Genomic DNA, 21,703 nt, shown 5'->3' on the forward strand with positions numbered 1-21,703 from the left:
CACAACAGCAGCGCACATGACAAGGCTGGAGGCGCCTCTCTCTCACGCACCATCCAAGCCATTGATACATGTCTGCACTCTGTGTCACACATCTATTTACACTACGTGCACACATACCCACCAGCAGCACACGTGACAGGGTTGGAGGTGCCTCTCGCGCTCTAACGCACACACCATCCAAGCCACTGCCACATGTCTGCACACAGTGTCACACACAACAGCAGCGCACATGACAAGGCTGGAGGCGCCTCTCTCTCACGCACCATCCAAGCCATTGATACATGTCTGCACTCTGTGTCACACATCTATTTACACTACATGCACACATACCCACCAGCAGCACACGTGACAGGGTTGGAGGTGCCTCTCGCGCTCTAACGCACGCACCATCCAAGCCACTGCCACATGGCTGCACAGCATACCACATATCTATGTACAGGTGCAAGCAGTATAAAAAGGAACATGTGGCCAAGAACAGTTATTCCAATTTACCAATTCAGAGTGTACTGCTGTTCCGTTTTTCATGGGAGACAACTCAAAAGCGTGACATACCTCTGTTTTTTTTAAAGACAAGTTGAGGAAAGCACTGGCCTGCTTTGGGGCATGCTTGCGTGTTCCCTTCCGTAATGATTGCACCAGTACGTTACACGAGCAGCAGCACACATTAAGTTAGAGGTGACCCTTATGTTATAACAGATGCACTATCTACAGCCTCCCTTATTTATGCTTGCTATTTACTGTTTTCAGTCTATGCAGTCCATGAACATTTTGCTGCACAGGGATAAATTGCACATTTCTCGGCTTTGGTCAAAGTTCGATGTGCAAGGAAGCATTATTTTACTTTACAGTAATCGTGGTCATTTCCAGTATGAATAATCAGGACTTCTTTGTCCAGTTCATGAGAGAGAAGCTGCTGTTTTACTGTTTCCTGCTGCAGCAAAGTGGGAGGACGACCCAATGCAGGCTTGATTTTGGCATGTTTTGGTGCTCCATACCGTGGCTGCTTTTCAATGTTCTTATTTGCAGGCACCAGCCGCGGTTTTTTTTCAATGGGCTGTTTTGTGGTTGCAAGGCTATGCTTTGCAGCAAACTTTGTCAGGTCTTCGTCTATTAACTTTTGCTCCTCAGCAGTTTTCTCTGAAAGCTGGCTAATCAGCATTTGGAAAGTAGACCCAGCTTTCACTTTCAGCATTTCAGTTCTTTCTGCTGATATTTTTGGTGTGGAGCCTTGCTCAATGCTCTGCATAATATGTTGAGCACTGGCCATTAAGGAGCCTGCATCATCAATCATAGCACAGTCTTGGCTGCCATCTTTGGAAGGACAATTGGAGCTGGCCTGGCTGCTCTGCATCTGGCACCACTGTAGCTCCATTATAGCAACAGCATGCATGTGCTTGCACATGTGTGCATGCGTTGCATGGTCAACACATGTGCATGTGTACATGTTGTGGCAAGCCTTGCACTGCTTACAATGAAGCTCGCAGCCACTGCACGATTTGCTAGTTCTTTGCACTGTGTGCTTGAAGTTCACCAAACTTTGTGACTTTACATGCCACTGGCCATCTCCCACTCTCTCAGTACTGGACTTAGAAAGCTCAATCCCCACTTTATGCTTCCTAAATAGGGCAGATTTGCGGTGGTCTGCTCCTCCTTTCACGAGTGCAATAGCCCTGTTGTAAAGCTTTTCGGATGTGAAATTAAAAAGTACTTTGATTAATCTATCCAATCGCCCATTAACCTTGCCACCAAAGTGAGAGTACTTCAATGTCTTGTGCATTGACTCCAAGTGATTATTTGTTGTTAAACCAATGTACTGCCGATAGCAGTAAGCCCACTGACATGCCCTCTTTGCGTATGTTTTCTCAAAATATCTGATGAAGCCATCCAGCTCTTCCAGCTCCTTTGGAGAAAGGCGATTAAGCTGCCGCTCTTTGGAGTGGATACAAAGAAATGCAGGGAGCAACTGCTGAAACTCCGTCTCATCTGTGCACTTCATCAGAGTGTGCAGCATGTCCCTTATTGCACTCCTGCAGTCCTTGTTTGTGACTGTATTCAGGCGCATGCTCCAGTTGTGTAGCACATGCCAGCTGCAAAGCAGTCGACTCTTCAAGGGACCCATCACCTGCTCCCATGCATTGCCATAAACAGGGGCATCATCAGACATAAATGCCTGACACTGTATTGTGTTTGTTTCTTTGATGGCCTCGAAAAACCTCACCATGGTGCCCATGTTCACCCTTTTTGAAATCAAGTAGGCACATGGGATACCAGATCCATCTTGAGAAATTGTGAGCAGGGTTGTCAGTTGGAATTTGTACTTATTTGTGCCATGGGTGGAGTCAATGCACAGTTTCGCTGCCCCCAATTTATGAAGGAACTCTCGTTGTGGGAGCGTCATTAATGCTAGCTCAAAGTCACCATCATGACTGTTGGGGTCACCCTTCTTCCTGTAATACAACAGTGGTGACTCATTTTCTGCCCTCATTTCTTCGACCCATAATTCAACACTGTTAAAATCGTCTGGATCTCTCTGCTCTGTTTTACCAATCCTAAACTTATCTGCAATGTTACGGAGGTCCTTAGTGGTCACTAGTTGCATCCGTGGGCTTGATCCACTTGTGCCTGCTCGGATGTTGTGCACAATAGTTTTTGCAGGCACTCCTTCTGCTAACCGACCTGAAAATTGCACAGAAAAAAAAATTGTTAACATCTCTGGTACATCTGCCTACAGCCATGTGATAAAGTGACAAATACTTCTAGTCACATTCCTTCATCTTCAGCTTCGTTCCTTTTCACAGGTGACTCAAAATTCAACTTTTTTTTGACACAAAATTCATCAACTTTCATTTCTCTTTTCTGGCACTGCAATGCACACGACAAAATGGTTGTTTCTCTGCGTGTTATAAATACAGAATATAACAGCACTGAAAATGTGGACAACAAAAGAATAAGGACATGTGCTTCTCATCCTGTCCCGTTTCATTCTGCATATTCAAAAAATGCACTGATTCGCCTGACAGCAACCTTTAAAGGAGTAGGGACACCAAATTTTTGAATGCGATCTTTGTTTCCTTGGACTTGTGCACAAGACAATACTTTGCACCAGTCACAATGTAGAATTCACTTACGCCAGGTGAATAATTTCTGAGTGAATATTTTTCTGAAGCTGTTTTGGTTTCAACACCTGAATGACTGCTGCTAAGTCAGAGACAATTGGAGGGCATGCCAGTCATGCATAAGCTGAAATATAAATGCTGCTTGTTCGTTCTATATTAGTGGTTTTTGAGGAAAAGAAATGGCACAGTAACTGCCCCGCTTTCTCCATGGACACCTCAAACTGTGCCATGAGGGAAGGGAGGAGTGTAAGAAGCAAGAGAGAAAGAGGTGCTGTAGTGGAGGGCTTGGTAATAATTTCGACCGCCTGAGGACCTTTGAGCACTGACATTGCTCAGCACATTTTGCCTCCATCGAAACTCAGCTGCAGCAGCCGGGTTCTAACCCGGGTACTCCAGCTCAGTAGCTGAACACTCAAACCACTGAGCCATTCCTGCGAGCGTTACTGATGAAGTGCCAAAACAGTCAAATAATTCGAATTAATGAATGCTGACTGCAGACAAACCTGTCTTATGTGAAAAAACATGCCCCCTTATACAACCGTTAGACCGGTGGCGTTGCGTATCTGCAATGAAATGCCTACGCTTTTGACAGGCAGCCAAGCTCAAGCCGACTTCTTACACATAAAGTTCAATGTCAGCCGATTGAGCGACAGACCTAGGATAGTCAATGAAACCAGCAGAAAAACAAAAAAACAGACATTGGAGTAGATCAATGCTAGATGACATTCGTAATTATGTTCAGTTTGAAGGACTAGACCCCTTCCACAAAGCACCTCTAAACTAGACAGCATGAACTTCATACAGACTGTGCTGTGCCTGCAATGTGCCGTGGATCAATTGTTTCTCACCCTTTCATGCGACCAAGCAGGCTTAAGTCAATTGCACTATAGTCAGATACAACTCGAGAATGAAGTGGCAGATGGCTCTCAAAGGAGACCCTCCAGTCAGTGGTGTCAGCTGATTTTCATCAGTTAATCCAATTAAGCCGTAACTAATCCCCTTTCATCTGCCACCCTCCTGCAATGCTACCCCCTAGGATTAACCATGACATCATGAGAATTGGTAGATGCCATTGGCTGGCAGGTTTCCTTTGAGGGGCATTGGCCGCTTGGTTCTTAAGCTGTGTCCTACTATAACCTCTTCCGCCCCCTCGTTTTGTGGGACATTCCTCTTTTGTGCCATAGATGCATTGCAGGAGAATGAATATTATTGAAATGATCACTCAAGTTCAATGAACAATATCTTCCCCCTAAAATACATTTCTATTGCACTTTCGTCTCCTATTTATGAAGGGTTGGCGGAGTGTAGCTTGTAAACGTTCTCACATTCCGGTACAGTCAACACTGCATGCACAAATGCTTTGTACAAGAGGAGTGGCTAACCTGCAAGCACTCTGGCCTCATCCTGGGACAGCCTTTGGTGGCAGGCCTCATTAAAGTGTCCGTAGTGTTTCTTTTGAAACACTACATACACCTTGCCGTCTTTCTCCGTGACCTCTAAAGTAGCAAAGCAGTGTCTCCCGATTTTGCAGCTTCCTTGCCCCTTTTCCTGCCTTTGGCGCTGTTCTATAGGAAGCTCTTCCTGCGAGCCGGAACGGTGGCAGTGCAGGTAGCGTTTAAAAACACTTGATCCACATTCCTTTTTTCCTGTTGAAGCTATGAAATGGCAGCAAGTTTTGCTTTCTTCTCCGTCTTTCCAGGAGCAAAATTCTGAAACGGAAAGATTGTAAACATAACTAAGCACTCCACATAGTATTAGTTAATTATTAGTGTGAAAGCACTATTCCGAACGGTAAACCCCGAGCAAGGTCTTGCGATGTATATGGCTTTGTGCCAAAAGCATAGCAATGACGACATAGCAACCACAGCCTCACAGAAGCATTGTAACATAGTTATGACACGATGCCAACATATGATGTTAAGTCCATGACCACTCATGACACACCACGACTAAAAAAGAAATAAAAGAAAAAATTGAGGCGTGAACAAAGGTGTGCTTCATTTTGATAAAAACATGTACACAATGATAGCACATGAATAACGGCATAAGGCATCCTTAGAAAGCCAACAGTAAAGTAACAAGACGAGGCAATGTTCATGCAGTTCTGCTTTCGCACGTTTAAAGAATTTCGGCAAAACTTCTCTATTCGTTGTGTATCACACTGCTTGCATTGCACTTTTTACATGCAGTAATGAAAAATGCATGTGCTATGGAGTGGGAACACAATGCAATACTGTCGCGCTACTACTGGCGCTCTGCCTCTGCCAAGTGCGCATGACAATCACGGATTTAGCTGCAAATTTTTTAGCCTTTAACCTGCAGTGCAGAACTGCATTTCCCAGCTTTTTTGTTGTTAAGAATTTATCAGTCATTTGCTTACTGTTTTTTCCTGCTACTAGCGCATGGGGAACAATTTTTGGAGAAAATATTAAGTGCAGGTTAAGTGATAGCACAGACTGTTACATGGAAGTATTTCAATTTTACTACCCTCTGCAAGAACTCATTCCTGCACAGCAACCTTTTACATGGCCCTGTACCACAAATTCAGGGCAGCGCTGTTGACTTCCAAAGGCAGAACAACGCTGGGCATTCATCCTACACGCTTCTGCGTGTTGCAATTGCGATGGCTTCAGCGCTGCTAAGCCAGCGCATGCCGCGGCAATGTCGTGTGTCCTGTCTGCGCGTGCCTGCGTCACGTTGCAGTTGCGACGGAGATATGAAGTGCAGTTCTGTCAACATCGCAGGTGCATGCAACGAAGCATAAGCAAGGCCTGAAGCATCGAGTCTGCTGCAAGGACGGGCCGCACGACCAGTTTTTTTCCTGCAGTGGTCAGTCTAAAATATGAAAGAGTGTGCGCTGCTTGCCTCTTTGCTTATGGAGGAGCTAGGATACCAAAAAAAAAAAATGCAGACACACACTCATCAGCGAGAATGCCAAAGCATTAAAGTGCGCAGTCATGCTATGTTGCATTATGACGGGTCATGAGTGCGAGGCATGACTGCAACTTTGTACAAACTGCGCACCTCACATTACTAGTAAAGTGCTGAGTCATGCTACACTTCAGAATGATTTGATTACGTATGCTTTGTACAAACTATACACCTTACATTACAAATAAGTGCAAAATAACTAAGACAAGTCATGTCTTTCAAAGTTATAATACATTACGTTTCACATTTCACTCGAATACCCGCAAAGGCTACCTCTACAGATCTGTTGCACTAGACTATGCCCATCGAAATCATTTCAGGGTCCCTTTAAAAAAACGTGCATGTCATCGCGAAGTTTTTGTGCACAAAACCACGTGCAAGTTTCCCCAAGTGAGTGTAAGCCCGTAAATAAAAAAAAGAACGCGCTTTGTGCTAACAAACTTAAAATGCGCTCATTCGGAAGGTCAATAAACTGCAACTTTTACTAAGCTATGACGAGCGCGCGACTGCCTCCCGCTTTGGTCCTTTGTTGCCTTGATCACTGCGTGCGTGCATGCAATAGTATCGACTTCGTTCTTACCTTTATTAGAGTGGAAGACTAGATTCTCCACTTCTTCCTCGAAGTTGTGCTCTTGCACGTGGTGCCGCCGCAGGTCACGAAGGGTGGCAAAATGCTTCGCACATAAGTCGCATGAGAACGGCCGTGCCTTACTACAGGTGAGCGCTTCCTCGTCTTTTATACGTTGCAACGCTACTTCCCCATGAATATTCTTCACGTGTTTTTTTAAATTACTAGTATTAGAGAACGCCTTGTCACAAAACTTGCACCACTTCCTTTCGGAATTTTTGCCGGTGGCCGCTGAAGGAGCGCCGTCGCACATGTCAGTCTCCATGCTCCAGGCAAAAGGAAAAGAAAAAAGAAGCGAGCAAGAGCAGGTGGTGTTGGCAAGAGATGCACCTTGGGATATGCGCACCAATCGCGGTAAACGCGGCGCGAGCAGGGATTTTCACGAAGAGTTGAAATTTTCCCTGTGGGTTGAAGCGTAATGTTCCCCAAAAGTCCCCAAAAAGTGACGTAGCGTAGCGCTGTGACGTCTGTTCTCGGTTGGCCAATCGCAACGAGGATCACCTTCCTCTGAATACGCCCTCCGGATTTCCGCCGCGCGGCGACAAACATGGCGGCGCCCGTCGAAGCCGGACCTCTCGCTTCGGACTGAATTCTCGTTGTTGCTGCCTTTTTCAGTGCGTTCACTGGCCATAAATAGGGCGCCTGTCTTTCGCTTCGTCTCATCTCGCCTATAAGAAAACATATAAGAGATAAATTTGCTTTATTTTAATAATTAGAGTGACGATTCTGCCGCTCCTAGGCTTAAGTGGTGAGTCGGTTTGTTTACAGCAATGGTTCCCGTCCCGACGACCAGATGGCGCCACTATAGGCTAAGTTTATTTTTGCATCTCTGCTAGCATACGCTGAACTAAAAATGGGAATGTGCCTGCGTTTTGCGTACGTGTAACTATAAATATTCATGTGATTTAAAAAAAAGCGAGCGGTATGCCTTCTACAGTTTACTAGAACAAAACGTGCGGTTCTCTGACATCGGGGCATACAAATGGTACGTAGTATATTCACTTATGCTTCTACAAAAAAAGACTACCACTTTCTTGAACAAAATGAACGTTTGGGGTCGCCACCATGCTTTTTTACGCGACTTTTAACGCCGAAATAAAATATAAATTCCTGCCTAAACCGGGCGCAGACCCCTCGTTATTGATGTTATAGGGTGCCAACTACCAGAATATGCCATTATTTATACACTCATCTCGGTGAGTAGACTGACCCTTTAACAAAAAATATGGAGGGGTACTTAAACTCCGCCTTAACGGTATGACGCGCTAGCGTAATGGGTTATTCCCATATATGCAGAAGGTCATACTCTAGTTTACATTCATAGATCCCTGGGAGGCCTCATTACCCCTCCTGGCGCAGTGGTGCAGCGGTTAAGCGATGCGCCACTGCCCTGCGATGGCAAGTGCTCCCAGCGTTGGACCCTGTGTGGCTCAGGCTGCTCTTCCTAAGTGACCAATCATTAACTTAACTGCCACCTGCCACGGTAGGCAGTCTGCTCACTATCCAGTGGGAAGATTCTGTTGACGTCGCAAGGTCACGTGACCTAGGTGGCCTATCAGCTTCCTTGGTTGCTCACTGGGCACCACCTGCCAGAGTCATTCTCGTGGTTTTTTGCTCACCAAGCCGACTCCGGATTTCCCGGGTAACGGAGCCTTTAACGCCATCGTGTTAAAATAGCTGAAGGGGCGTTAACACCACATGAGTTTCAGTAAGTTTCAGTAGTTAGGGGGGTCATGTTGTGTCATAGGGCCATGGCGGATCACTTGCAAGGGGCTTAATAGGTCACAGCACCCACTACCAATTCAGGGTTCACAGGATAACAATTGGTCACATGGCTTAGTAGTGGTGATCGTTTAAATTGATCACGTGACCCACTGTCCTAGGTCACGTGACAACGGGTCGTGTCAATACGCACGCTAGCTACCTTGCCAATAAGCAGAATATGCGACCAAAAGGCGTAATTTCGCTCACCCTCGCAAGAACGAGAGCCGCGCGAAGACGGCGTCACCGAGATCGTGGGGCTTCCCATCACCGGGGTGTCTTCCTCCTCGAGACTGTCCGGATCGATCGAGAAGGGCGTCGACGAGAGACACGTGTCGTCGTATCCTGAGACGGCGCAGACACGAAAGACATTAACTGCGCGCGATCATCTTGGGACACGCTGCAATGTGGAGGAGTGTATACGATCTGCAGTACATGCTCTTTGAAACTTCCCAGAACACTTAGATTGTGATCTAAAACTGCACAGCCGTGCACTAGACATCCTGCAACATACTTGGAGTTCTGGGAGCGTTAACAACAACAGTAAACAAATAAATAAAGGAGCGCCTTCTCCTCTGGTCAATGCATCCAGAGCCCATTTGGTAGAAATCAGCCTTGCAACTGTTAAGGTGTGAGACTAACCAGCTTGTAACGCTTTCGGTTAACACATTCGCTGCTATCGTCAGTGATCACTGCACCTTGAACGGAGACAGTGCCCCTCCTGGAGGTGCATTTGCAAATTGTTAACGGTACATGTGGCGTTGAATTTCTCAGATTTTGATAATGAAATGCCCGTTAATGTTTTTAGTGCCTTAAATATTGGTCCAAAGCCAAAGAAATTGGCATTAATATTGAAAAAGATTTTCACATTGAAGAACATGCACAAGCGCTGCAGCGGATGACAGCACGCAGTTCCTGGCTGCGACTGAAAGCTTCGCGTTCAGCATGCTGAGGCCGACGAGACTTGCCAGTCAGAAGCCGGTTCAGCGGATGAATCACACTAGAGTTCGCAGAAGCCTTGGATATACATTATAATCAGCCGTATATGTAGCTCTACAAAGCCTTGGCATCCTGAGAACGGTGTTGTTCCATCACCGCTCTATTCTGTACATGAACTGCGATGAATTCTCGTAGCTGTGATGACATGACCAACGTGCTCAAATTGATGTGCCATGTACTTGCATTTTTGTACTTGCACGAAATGGATTCTCTGTCTTCCGCTCGAAAATCAACGTTTCTGAGCCTCCTGACGTTACTCTAAACCCACCTGAGCTTAATATTCTCCATGTACTGTAAGAGTATAGGCACTGCCGTTCGACCCTACTCGTGCACAGCGGAACTCGAAGCCAGCAAAGCAGGCGTGATTCCCGCCATGCGTGCTCATTTCAATGCGACAGCAGATGCGGTTCCACCGAGGGGTTGACGGCTTCGGCAGAAGCCGTTAACCGTCGCTCTCTTACCGGCCATCTTCGAATCCTCCGAGGCGCAGCTGTGTCGGTCGGTCGAGCGGAATCCCTTGTTCACGCGTGGTGCGATCGCGCAACGTGCGCGCGCTGCCCGTGGATAGGGCAGTGACGTCATCAGCCGGCTCCGAGACTGAGTGGCTGCTTAATGACGATGATTATAACGATTTAGGTTCTCAGCCATCAAGAGTGCTGGTGTCGTAAACAAAGTCTAACGACGAAGGTCGATCGTTAGACTTGTGGTTAGAAACTGAGGCAAATTATTATTAGGTGCATTATTCATGGGCAGTTTCTGATCCCTCTCTACAGCACCCGCAAATATTCGAAACGTCGCTCGCCATTTTAATAGAGAAAATTTTCTTTATAAATATTCTGTATAGGCCTGAAGAAAGCTATCTCACGTGTTCTGCAATGAGAAACACCCCCTAATTATTTTTATGAAAGCGCGTTCGCGGTCGCAGATTTGGCACTGGGGAGAGTATAATATAACAGCTTTATTTTATTCCTGTTATCCTCTGCGCCGCTCTCTGACCCAAGTTATAACGAGGGAATGGCGGACATTGAGATAGCGACTAACCGCGAATAGAATGATTCGAGTAAAATTGCTAACTATTCTTGCTTTGCTTTTGGCGATGATGATGATGGTGACGAAATTTAATTCTAATATTGGTGGTCGGTCCCTATATTCCGGGAGTCCGTTGGACCTTGAAGCCGCTCTTGCCTTTTCGATCTGCTCCTGCTCAACTTTCGGGTCGGAACTGGACAGCATTTCCTCCCACCGCTCAATCGTCGGTCAGAATAATCCCTCCCTCTTGATCAAACTGCCTTTCCAAGATTAGAAGTCTACGGTAATCAGCGCCAGGCTGAAGTGTATGTGGCTTACCCTTATGGAGTGGATACTAGCGGAGCTTTCTATTAATTAATTCAGCACTGTCTTACTGTAATCCTGATGAGGCAGCACTGTTCTGAAGACAGATCTCTTCATTCACTTCTTCACCCGCAAGTTGAAAGGTGGCTGAAGCGTAATACACGCTCCATTCTTTCGTTGTCTTTTTTTTTTTCTACGCAGACAACATGCGGGATGGTTCTCGATCTAGGATAAAATGTGTGTTAGGCATACTTTTCTGTCATGCTACACATTTTTTTTTTTGCCGCCGCGGTGGCTCAGTGGCTATGGTGCTCGGCTGCTGACCCAAAAGACGCGGGTTCGATCCCGGCCGCGGCGGCTAGAATTTCTTTGGAGGAGAAATTCTAGAGGCCCGTGTACTGTGCGATGTCAGTGCACGTTAAAGAACCCCAGGTGGTCGAAATTTCCGGAGCCCTCCACTACGGCGTCTCTCATAGCCTTAGTCGCTTTGGGACGTTAAACCCCACAAAACCAAAACCAAACATTTTTTTTTTTTGGGGGGGGGGTGGGGGGGGGGGGGGGGTTGCGGAATTTGGACAAAACGCTAGGAACCCGCAAATACAAATATGCGTTGCTGAGCGCAGCTATAGATGCCCAGATACCCACTGGCCGGAAGCATACATTTCAGTTCCACCAAGGCGCTTTGTGCTTATCTGTGTACATGCGCATATTGTGGTGGTGGAAGGTTACCGCTCCCTGTTATTTGCTGGAATTCGGTGATTGAGTAATGTAAAGATTTTGCAATCAAGTAAAAACTTTTTTTTCTAAGCTGCACTTGACGCCAAAAACCTTGTATAAAATGGCAAAATATGCCTTCTAGGCTGTGTTGAAGCGCGTGCGGGAAAGTTCACATTTTGTGAAACATTATTTACTGAGCTAGTTACGTAAAGTAAAATACACACCACTCACATTATCAGCGTTTCTAGACACGTATGCAAAAGAGAAATCATGGCTAGAGGCAGCATACTCTCACAAAATCTGTGACCTTGCAATGCACACATTGTGTACAGAGCACCTTTAAAGAGTCAAGAAAGAAAATAAACCCTGCACTTAAAGGGACACTGAGGAGAAATTGAAGTTGGCTTGTATCGACAGAATACCAGCTCCTGATTACAAAAACGCCACTCATACTGACAACAAAGCTCTTGTAACGTAGAAAAGAGCAAGAACCAAAATACAGGTATCGCCGCCACAGGCCAAACTCGCAAGTACAAGCGTCATGACGTCATATAACAAAACAGTGTTGCTAGAACAATAGCAACGCTAGGACACGAGAAGCACAAATCACTGAGGCGCAGCCAATGCATGCGCAAATCTCCTTGACGTCGCCAGATGGCGCCACGTGCCGGGCAGCTACGCGCTCGCCTGAAGCATCGGGACCAATCAGCGCCTGCTCGCCGGCGTTAGGCGGGCTCCCGGTATTCCGCTAGCGGTATCAAGGTACACGGTATGCTAAAGGTGTCTATTTGAGAGAACTTCGTTGACGACTTCGAGAACGAGATCCATCGTAACGCTCGCAAAACGCCGGTGCAAACGTAAGCGAAGCGACTGTAGCGACGGCCGCAATAGCCGATAGATGCCTTCAACGTGCGGCCGGCGGTAGCTTTCTTTTCGGCTGCTGCTAGGCCGCACTGCTGGCTGCCAGAAATCACGGAGTCTGCGTTACGTCATGTCACGTCATGTTTCACGTCACTTAGTCCTCTGTCGTCATAGCCGAATCCCAAGTTTGAATCACAGCGGCGGGAAAAACCTTTTCAACTTCGAATCCAAACCTCTTAGAAATAAATGCATTTTTCGCTGCCGGCCAAGTGGCAACAAAGCCATGACATGACGAACTATCGGATTTTGCTATAAAAAATATATTAATAGTGCTCTCCTCAGTGTCCCTTTAAGGTACCTGTAAACAATGCATACGCATGCGTGACACAAATGCGCGCATAACTTCTCTGCAATTGAATTCGGTCCATTCGTTTAGAATTGTGATTAACTCAAGCGCCATTCTTTCTTAACACACAGCACAATGGAGTATGCTTTGTTAAGGCTTTGAGCCAGTAGTTGGCCCAGATCAGCTTCATTGGGGCATTGCTGTGCTTACAGCCAATGGAGCAAGTGTTTAGTGGAGAGGGTCGTGCCGCTCATTGGTGTGTTAGATAAAAAGGGAAAGGAAGAAAACTAAAAAGAGAAGGAATAAAGGTCAGGATGTCCGACTGAGGAGTGCGTGAAGCTTACGGGAGCAGAGAATATCTTTGCGGTCAAGGCCTCATTAGAAAATAGCATGCATGTGCATTTGTGACAAACATTGAAGAAGAGAGCTGCCTATATAGCACCCCTTTCAGAGTGTGATATGGCCCCAGTTTTCCCTCTCTTCCTTATTCCCGTTTCCATTCCCACAGCTGAGATTTATTTTTTTTTGAAAATTAGCCATGTCGTCCCAGCTTCTCGAGTTAACACAGATAGGAATATAAGGAAGTCCGAAAACAGTCGATCAGGACAGGTGATCATCTTTACATTGTGCATTCTTCTAGGCGGAATTGACACGAGATTTTCGATCAAACGCTGATCATTCGCTAAACCATATGGAATCATGTTACACAGACAAGTACAGACATAGTCTTGCAGCTGTCTGCAGTGTGTCAGAGGGCAGTCGAGGGAGCTTGCGATACGACCGAACCAGTGGCAGTCTTACTTCCAGAAATACTTTGATTTGAGCTAGTTGGTTGTAGCATGACATGTGGCGCCAGTCCTGTCTTGTTGTGTGTGTTGTCTCCGTTTTTTAGCGCCAGTACGCTTTTTGCGTAAACATGTTTTACTTCCAGAGTACATTTCCTGTGTGTACTCTATTCAGTATTGACATTTTAATGATAGGGATAACACTCTTCTACACCTCCGAACACTCACAAAGAAATAAATTATCAGGAGCACGTCAGTGGCGGTCCCAGAGCGTGGTTTTAGGGTGGGCAGATTCCCGTATATCAAAAAGAAAAAAAAATAGAAACGATTTCATTTTATTTACACAAAAATTTTGTGCGCTTTGTTGTGAAACAATAAATGGTGAACGGTATAGATGTTATACCATTACTCAATATTTGAATAATAACGTTTACGCGAGCAATATTCATTTCGATACAAGGAGAAACAAGCCGATGGCTGAGATATCCCGCCACGGCATGTCCACGAAGGTCAAAGCACCTGCCCGGACATTTCACAGTGGGATTAGCGACCTTCATTACTCAGTTCTAGGAAGTGACTCTTGGAAGTGAATGAGTGGCTCTTTGCCGCCCCGACGAGGTTGCTGGCCACCGCAACCGCAGGTGAATGGCACCGCCGTCGTCGCCGCGCACCGGCGGCATGGCAAGACAACGGTGGGGTCACGGCAGGACCACGACACCTCGACAATCACTACGAATTGAGCACGTGTAACTACCACCGTGTAGAACGTGGAATTGTGTGAAGTAAGACAGCCGCTAACACAGCGAACGTAAAAAGCAGGGGACTACTTGTCGCATCACGGAGTAAAAAGCTTTCCAGTTGTACGTCAAAAGTCACATCTCGCCCTATGAGAGCCCGAAAACGGACGTTCGGGAAAATGTGCAAAGGCTTTTTTTTTTTTTTGGGGGGGGGGGGGGGGGGACCGCCCCCCCCCCCCCTTTAGGACCGCCACTGGAGCACGTGAAACCTCCGCGCCTCTACGACTCTTCGCAAATCGACCGAAAAAGATTCGTACTAAAGTGCGGGGTTAATGAACACAAGTGCGTTGATGACACTCTGACATCCTTTCATATTTCAACGCCAAAACCAATACACCGAACTCAACACAAACTGGCATTGCTACCGATCCAGCCTCGACTGAAGTTCTTTAATCACTGCAACGCGGATTACACTTAATTGATAAAGAACTGGTGTTATAATTAGCATCGCAATGCCCGCCGTGCATGATAATGAATTATTTATTCAGAGTGGAAACAGAACATATACATATATTTTTTTTTTTATGAGCGCACGGCAAGCCAAAGTTAAACAGTGAGCCTATCCTCTTTCATAATAGTCAGTCGTTCGTGCAAAACTGACCCTTCGCAGGCCTGACAGTGAGCGCCTGTCACAAAGTTACTCTATCTGAACGAATGACACAGAACATTATGGAACTGATTAATTTGTTTGATTGCACACATAGTCTATGTACGAACAATGCACAATGCGGCCAGCCTCCGGCATTTAAAACTTGCTATACAAGCGCCTTCGGCGCGAACAAAATTGCTTCGAATATTTTGAAGCGCCGTGCACTACGCAGCTAATGACGTTGCACCGCGACACACATTATACCTCCCGCTTCCCTATTCCAGCACATCCCCAACTGCCCCAATCCCATGCGCCCTCAGAAAGTGCAAGCTTTCGCTGCAACCATGTCCGACCCGTGGGGACAGCCGAAGGCCTTGGCGAACGGGGCAAAATTGCGCAGCGGTCCATTGACGAAGAACGGGGCCGGAGACCGGACGCCGTGGTGTAGGCGCAGGTGGAAGTAGGAGTCGTCGTACGACTCGCAGCGGTCAAGGGCGAACTCGTAGAAGAACAGCCGGTCCGTCGAGTAGGCGCCGGCTCGAGATTCGCGGAACCTGAACCTGCGACAGCCCGGATAATGCGAGGAGCAGTTTGGTTGTGCGAATCGTTACCTGCGTATACTGGCGCCGCTGCGGCCTTTGTGGCCGATAGTATCTGCCTGCAGGGTCTGTTATATGCGTTTTATTTGATATCAAGCACATATCCAGTGTCGTTACTTCTGTTTGCGGGGAGGTGGACGGGATTCCACTAGATTCCTAGGGAAGGGATGCGTAGGGGGCGGCAGAAAGTTAGGTGAACGGTTGAGATTGAGAAGTTTGCGGGTACCGGGTGGCTGCAGCTGGCATAGGACAGGGTTAATTGGAGAGATATGGGAGAGGTCTTTGTCCTGCAGTGGGCGTAGTGAGGATGATGGTGGTGAGGACGGGGGAGGGGTGTTAGGGAGGGTAACTGGGTGGCGCAAGCCCAACGAGAGCATGCCAGAAGGGGTAGGACAGTGAGTCCCCACGCCCCTCCCTCTCTGGTAAAGTGCCTGTTCGACATGCTATGGATAATTACCCCGTTTCTGGAGAACTCACTTTTGGCTTCCGTGGGCCGCGTCTTGCAGGAAGACTTCCAGGGCCACCGGCAGAGCAAGCAGGTCGCGGGCGTCTTCTCGCGTAGCCACTTGGCTGGAAGACGCGTTCCCGTAGAACTGCTTCTGCAGACAGCTGGACAGCAGCTCTAGCCGAAGGTGCGCCGCGTAACCTGGTGGACCCAGCTTCGAAAGCGAATCCAGGTCTGTGAGGCGAGAGAAGGCTGCTCTCGCCAAATCTAAGCCAAGCCTGGGGACGTGACGAACGAAGAAGGCGTCCTTGCTCAAATTCCTATCGACAGCCGCCGAAGGGATGCCTAAGCAGTCGTTGTCGAAGTCGAGCCAGGGTGTGTCACGAAGCGGTGATCCCTTCCAGAACGTTTCAAAACTGCCGTTGTTCAGCCTCTGGAAGGTGTTGGAAACAGAGGATGCGATGGCACCGTGAAGTGACCACAAGGACGAGTGGCTGCCTTTTCCGACAAGTCGGCGGGTATAATTGCCTCTCGAGTTTCTATCTTTGAACCAGTTCGGCACGAAGATCTGTCTTCGCAGCCGGAACAACTCGTCGCGGAACCTGTTAGTGACGGTCGACGTTAGGTTCAAGTATTCCTTGGCGCGACGCACGACTTCCCCTATCACGTCTTCGGCGAGGGCGTCCGTTGAGTCTCTAATGCGACGCTGGTTGCGTAGCTGCGCGTTCCAGTAAAGGTACGCGAACGGTTCGGGCATGCTGTTGGAAAGTGCCCTCAGGCAACGAAGGTCTGCGGCTTCCTTGGCCGGATCGCCGTCTTCCCAACCGGGCAGTCGCGCACCGGCCAGAAGGACAAGCTCCATGAACTCCACGAAGTTCAGAAAAGGCGAATACCGGATGTATACTCTGAAGGCCAGGTAGTTAAGGATGCTACTGGATCCGAAACGAGCAATCAGCGCAACCAGCATCCTCTGAAAGGCGTCGCCCTTAATTGTCACCAAGGTGGTACTGTGGACGTGGAAAATTCCCTGAAACACCGTGTTGAGGTACCGAAGCCAGTTCCAGTAGCGCGTGCTGAGGAGAGCTGACACTGGCTGCACGACATAATTGTTCACTGCCATCCCTTTACCGGCCAAGTCGACGAGCGCCTGTTCCAGCTTGAGCAGATGTACCATGTCTCGGAGGCCGTGCATTCTCTCCACAGCTGAGTGAAACCAGTCGGCGTTGACGTCTCGCATCCGGACGAACTCTCGGAACAGTGTCTTTGGTGGGCCTATCCTGATGACCCACTGAGCAGGCTTCCCTCTCCTGAGCGCGTACTTCGTGATCTGGACGTCTGCCAAAGCGGGAATGGCCGATTGTGTCAAGACCCTAGCAGCAGTCACGGACACGTCACGCGTGTGATTGTCTCTGAAAGGGAAGCCCCCAAGACCGTGCATGCGCAGAATGTTCTGGAAAGTATCGGTAGAGTCTCGCTCCCCGTGCTTGAGCCGGCAGGTCTTCCACATTTCCAGCGGTAGCCCCAGGAAAACATCGTCCGTGCCACCCTTCATCTCGTCCAAGAGCACGTGTTCGAAGTTTTTCAGACGCAGCATTCGCGGGGACACTAAGGCAGACCCTTTCGGTGGCCTGTGGTTCGCGAGCCATTTGCCGCACACGTGGTGGTAGAAATCGCGGCATGGGTCCACGTTGTGGTCGAGCAGTGCCTCCAGTTCTTCTGCTAGCTGCCGGCAACCGATACCGTGGCAGAAACGGGTGGAAGGCCTCGCCGATGCCCAAGATTGCGAGGGGGGCTCGTGGATGGTCTCGGATTCAGCAACGGGTACTGTGGCATCCGTATGCTTGAGCGATTCAGCAGTGGCAGCAGTTTCTTCTGGAGTCTCTGTGAGTGGCTGGTGAGTAGCAGCACTGCTGGAAGTGGTTCGAACCGGCACATGCCGTCGTGGCGTGAGTCGTTTGGTGCTCGTTCTGGAGGCCGTGAATAAATATTTGGGGGGAGGAGACTGGAACTTGGCGGCCATCCCCGGAATATGCTGCGCATCGCCGTGACCGGGCTTTTCGGGGAAGCTGCGGACGAACGCGGCCAGCAGAAGCACGACGGTGAAGACGAACACGAAGAGGAGGACGTAGTCAACCTTTCTCGACGCGTAGTCTTCGGATCGCTCGTAGAAGCGTCGTGGATAGTAAAAGCTCTCGTCGGTTGTGTCCCGGCTGGATAACGTCAGGCGAGGCGGCGGGCGCATAGCGTGCACGACGTGCTTCTAAAGCTCCTGCGCCGAAAGCCGCCGGGCGCCTTGGTGCTTTTCTTCTTCTATTCTGAACGTGTCGCGTGCGGCACGTGCCTCGATATTTTGGCAATGGTGGTGGTGCTCGCTAGCCGCACGTAAATTTCACGAGGAGCACTTTTCGAACATAGTTTTTTTTTTAATTGGAACATTTTCTATGCGGCGTAGTTTGGGCTGCCTGTACGCTACGGAAAGTCGCGTAAGCAATTGCCTTGCAGGAACCTGAGCAGGCCTTTTGTTGTCCGTCAGCCATTTAGAGATTTCACCCTTCCTTGCGGTCGTGAGTCGCGCTTCCTGTAATATTAGAAGCCCTTCTTCCAGCACAAGTCCACAGCAGGTGGCAAACATCCACCTCCGCGGCCGACATGGAAGACTTGGGGCATATATATATGCTGGGTCCTGCGTCTTCTAGGTGAGCACCATCGGCACGTCACCGATGGGGTAAGGGAAACACCAGCTCTTATTCTTAGAACACCTCTTCGGATCTCGCTAAGTTAAGAATTGAGCTGGAATTACTAGGACAAAAATTTTATCCAAATTGGGACAGATAATACCATGAAACCGGGCACTTTTAGGGACAGCGTGAGTGCTTTTAAAGTGCATTTATTTGCATTTAGCTCAAGCAACACGGTGTCTCAGTGATATTTTTAGCACCGAAACGCATCTTTTTGTTTCGTGAGTTGAATGAAACAGTCATGAACATTTCTAGGGTCTCCTTGCTTAAGCTCTTTCGTTTCACCGTTAAGATATTCTTGAAGGCAGAGAACGATCGCTCCACTTTTACGAATTTTATAGGCAGATATTTCAGCTCTCGTTTTCAGCCAGGTTTTCAGCGTCGGCTCGATTTTGTTTTTTTCTGGTGAGCGCACCCGAATCTGGTTTTTTGTCAAGCGACTTGGCGACTGTCAAGCGAAGATTCTCTTTTGGCGTGTCATTCCACTTCTCTGCGACAGAATCCAGAACCTCAAGCTGGGTCTCTAGCTCGAGTGCCGTCGTTTGCAGTTTTGCAAAGGCGCTGCGTAGAAGTCCGTAATAGGCGAGGTATAACTTTAAGGGTACGGACAAACAGCTCATCGAGAAGCTCAAGTCCACGTACGTAGCTCCCCCCGCCACAGCGCATTACAGAGATTACAACGGACCGGCGAACAGCGAGCTTGACGAGCCCATAACAGTGGCAGAAGTCAGAGCGGAGCTGCACGGCCTAAAAAGACGATCGGCCCCCGGGCCGGACCTCGTTATTAAGCAGATGCTCGGCAATCCGGACGACGAATCGATCAGTGCCCTAACCAGATATCTAAATCAGGTGCGGGGGAGTGGTCAAGTACCCAAAGAGTGGAAGAGGGCTAAGATCACCCTAATCCACAAGCAGGGAAAACGACCGGGCTTAGAGAATCTCCGTCCAATATCACTAACCTCCTGCGTAGGCAAACTACTAGAGAAAGTCATTCAGAGGAGGCTAACCAAAAGAGATATATGATGCGTGGCCGGCTGAATTGGTCGGATTCAGGCCCGGCCTCTGTCGACGCCATTCTCGACGGGCGCGCTGAACTAAGAGTAGGCGAAAGAACCTACAACTACATTAGATCATTCCTGCGAGATAGAACGGCGATCATCAGCTTTCAGGGCTGTTGGGGACAGAGGGGTCCTGGAGATGACTGACTTGTTCAGCCCCGCAGGTCCCGACTCTGAATGACAGTGTCGGACTGCGTTATCGAGGAAACTGTACAGAAGGGTTTATTTTACATATTTACAGACGAGAAGGCAATGCTCTGATCACAACACAACATCCCGTTAAATACGGTTCGTATTCCCCAGGTTCCTGACTGGGGAATTTAGTTCGAAGAACGCTGTCCAATCGGATGGGCAGTTGATGACGCTGGCGGTACCACCCACGGCAGGGGGCGGTGCTGATGCTCTCTCGCTCTCTCACAGCTCGGGGGATGGGAAGGGGAAGACAGAGTCATCAAACACTGATGCGTCACCTTGACCACTGCCGCAAGTCTTCTGTGCGTTGCCTCCGCGGGAAAGGAGTATCCCGCAGTCTCCCCGCAGGTGAATGAACCTCCTCGAACTCCCCCGCCGGATGGCCGAAGCACGAGACCTCTGTCGAGGACACAGCGTCTTTCAATTAGCAGCTTCAGCCTGACCTTGCATAGCATCACCCCGTGCGGTGACCCGAAGACCGACTCGGCCAACCTACTGCTGCTTCCGCCGTGCTTCCTGTGCATCTGTGCTTCCGCCGTTGCTGCTGCTGTCGCAAGCCCTCGCCGCATCTTTTGCTTCGCGATGAGTCACGTCCGGTACTAATTTTTCCCAGACCCATGCTCGTCGATCTTAACAGGGCTTACATTCGGAGGAGTTCCCGCTGGGTAAGAGAGGCAGTCCGCAGGGGGCTGTGCTCTCACCCTTCCTTTTTAACATAGTAATGAGGAAGCTCCCCCGTAAGCTTGGGCATCTCGATGACTTAAAACTAAGCATCTACGCGGACGATGTGACCGTCTGGATCTGCAAAGGGACCGACTGGTACATCACATCCAGGCTCCAAGAGGCAGCAGATATAGACCTTTTCAGGACCCCCGGCAAAACCGGTTTTCTGGGCTGTGCCGGGAACGTGGGGGAGCTTCGTGCCCAACTCTTTTCTGTACTACGACCACAGCCCAGCGCACAATATGGCGGCGCCCATGGACCTCTTTTTGAAAAGGTTAATAATCAGCAAACACGCAGAGGACGTAGGTCTATGCTGTTCGCCAGAAAAATCGGAGCTCCTGGTAATGACCAGCAGTAGCGGGAAGATATCTCCAGATATCAAAATTAAAGTAAACGGGAACGAAGTCCCGAAAGTAGATGAAAGTAGAATTTAGGTACGATTATCAACTGCAGGGGTAGTAACAAAAGCCTGATTAAGAAATTAAAAGACCAGGTGGAGCTCGTAGTGAGCGTATTTAAGATGACGTCCAACACAAGGAGTGACCTCACGGAGGCTAGTAGACTCAGACTCGTACAAGCTTTTTTCATGAGCAGAATCTTCTACGCGACTCCATTCCTAAATATCAACAAGACCGAAGAACTGGAATAAACACCATAATTAAGAGATGCACGAAGTGTGCTCTAGGACTACCCATAACTACTTCTAACGACATTCTAGAGAAAATGGGGTTGCATAATGAGTGGAAAGAGCTGGCTGAGGCGGTCAGGATATCCCAGAGAGAGCGACTCGCAGGAACGACGGCGTGTAGACAAATCCTCGAGGGTAAACCTACTAGCGCCCGGGGAAGGCGAAAGTGTCAGAGGAAGCATAGATCAGAAATCAGAAAGGATCTATACGTCTCGCCCATACCGAAGAACATGCACCCCGTACACGACGAGGGGAGGAGGAAAAGCAGAGCTAAGCACCTCGCTAACACATTGGACAAACTCCCGCCGGGATCGGTCGCCTAACACCGATGCAGCGATCGGGAAAGAAGGCGACGTAACCTCGGTCGCCCTATTAGACATCGGGATCGCCATAGGAAT

At 48.6% G+C, this 21,703-nt stretch overlaps 1 protein-coding gene and 1 pseudogene across 1 annotated transcript; both read right to left on the bottom strand.

The window, feature by feature from the left end:
• Nucleotides 1-2,023: 2,023 nt before the first annotated feature.
• LOC149343070 (uncharacterized) lies at nucleotides 2,024-7,105 on the bottom strand (annotated as a pseudogene).
• Nucleotides 7,106-15,178: 8,073 nt separating this feature from the next.
• Nucleotides 15,179-18,148, bottom strand: LOC149343071 (neprilysin-2-like). The gene is made up of 2 exons (XM_089542290.1): nucleotides 15,939-18,148; nucleotides 15,179-15,422 (listed from the first exon to the last, which is right to left on the bottom strand). The coding sequence occupies exons 1-2, from the start codon at nucleotides 18,146-18,148 to the stop codon at nucleotides 15,179-15,181; spliced, it is 2,454 nt and encodes an 817-aa protein (XP_089398416.1).
• Nucleotides 18,149-21,703: the final 3,555 nt, after the last annotated feature.

Source organism: Amblyomma mixtum, chromosome 5, assembly GCF_055824585.1.
Source record: "Amblyomma mixtum isolate Tamu chromosome 5, ASM5582458v1, whole genome shotgun sequence".
NCBI lineage: Eukaryota > Metazoa > Arthropoda > Arachnida > Ixodida > Ixodidae > Amblyomma > Amblyomma mixtum.

Excerpts from the sequence above, each read along its gene's own strand:
- LOC149343071 (XM_089542290.1), bottom strand. The coding sequence starts at position 18,148 with ATGCGCCCGCCGCCTCGCCTGACGTTATCCAGCCGGGACACAACCGAC. Across the intron at positions 15,423-15,938 it reads GCGGCCCACGGAAGCCAAAA|GTTCAGGTTCCGCGAATCTC; the intron begins GTGAGTTCTCCA and ends GGGCTGTCGCAG.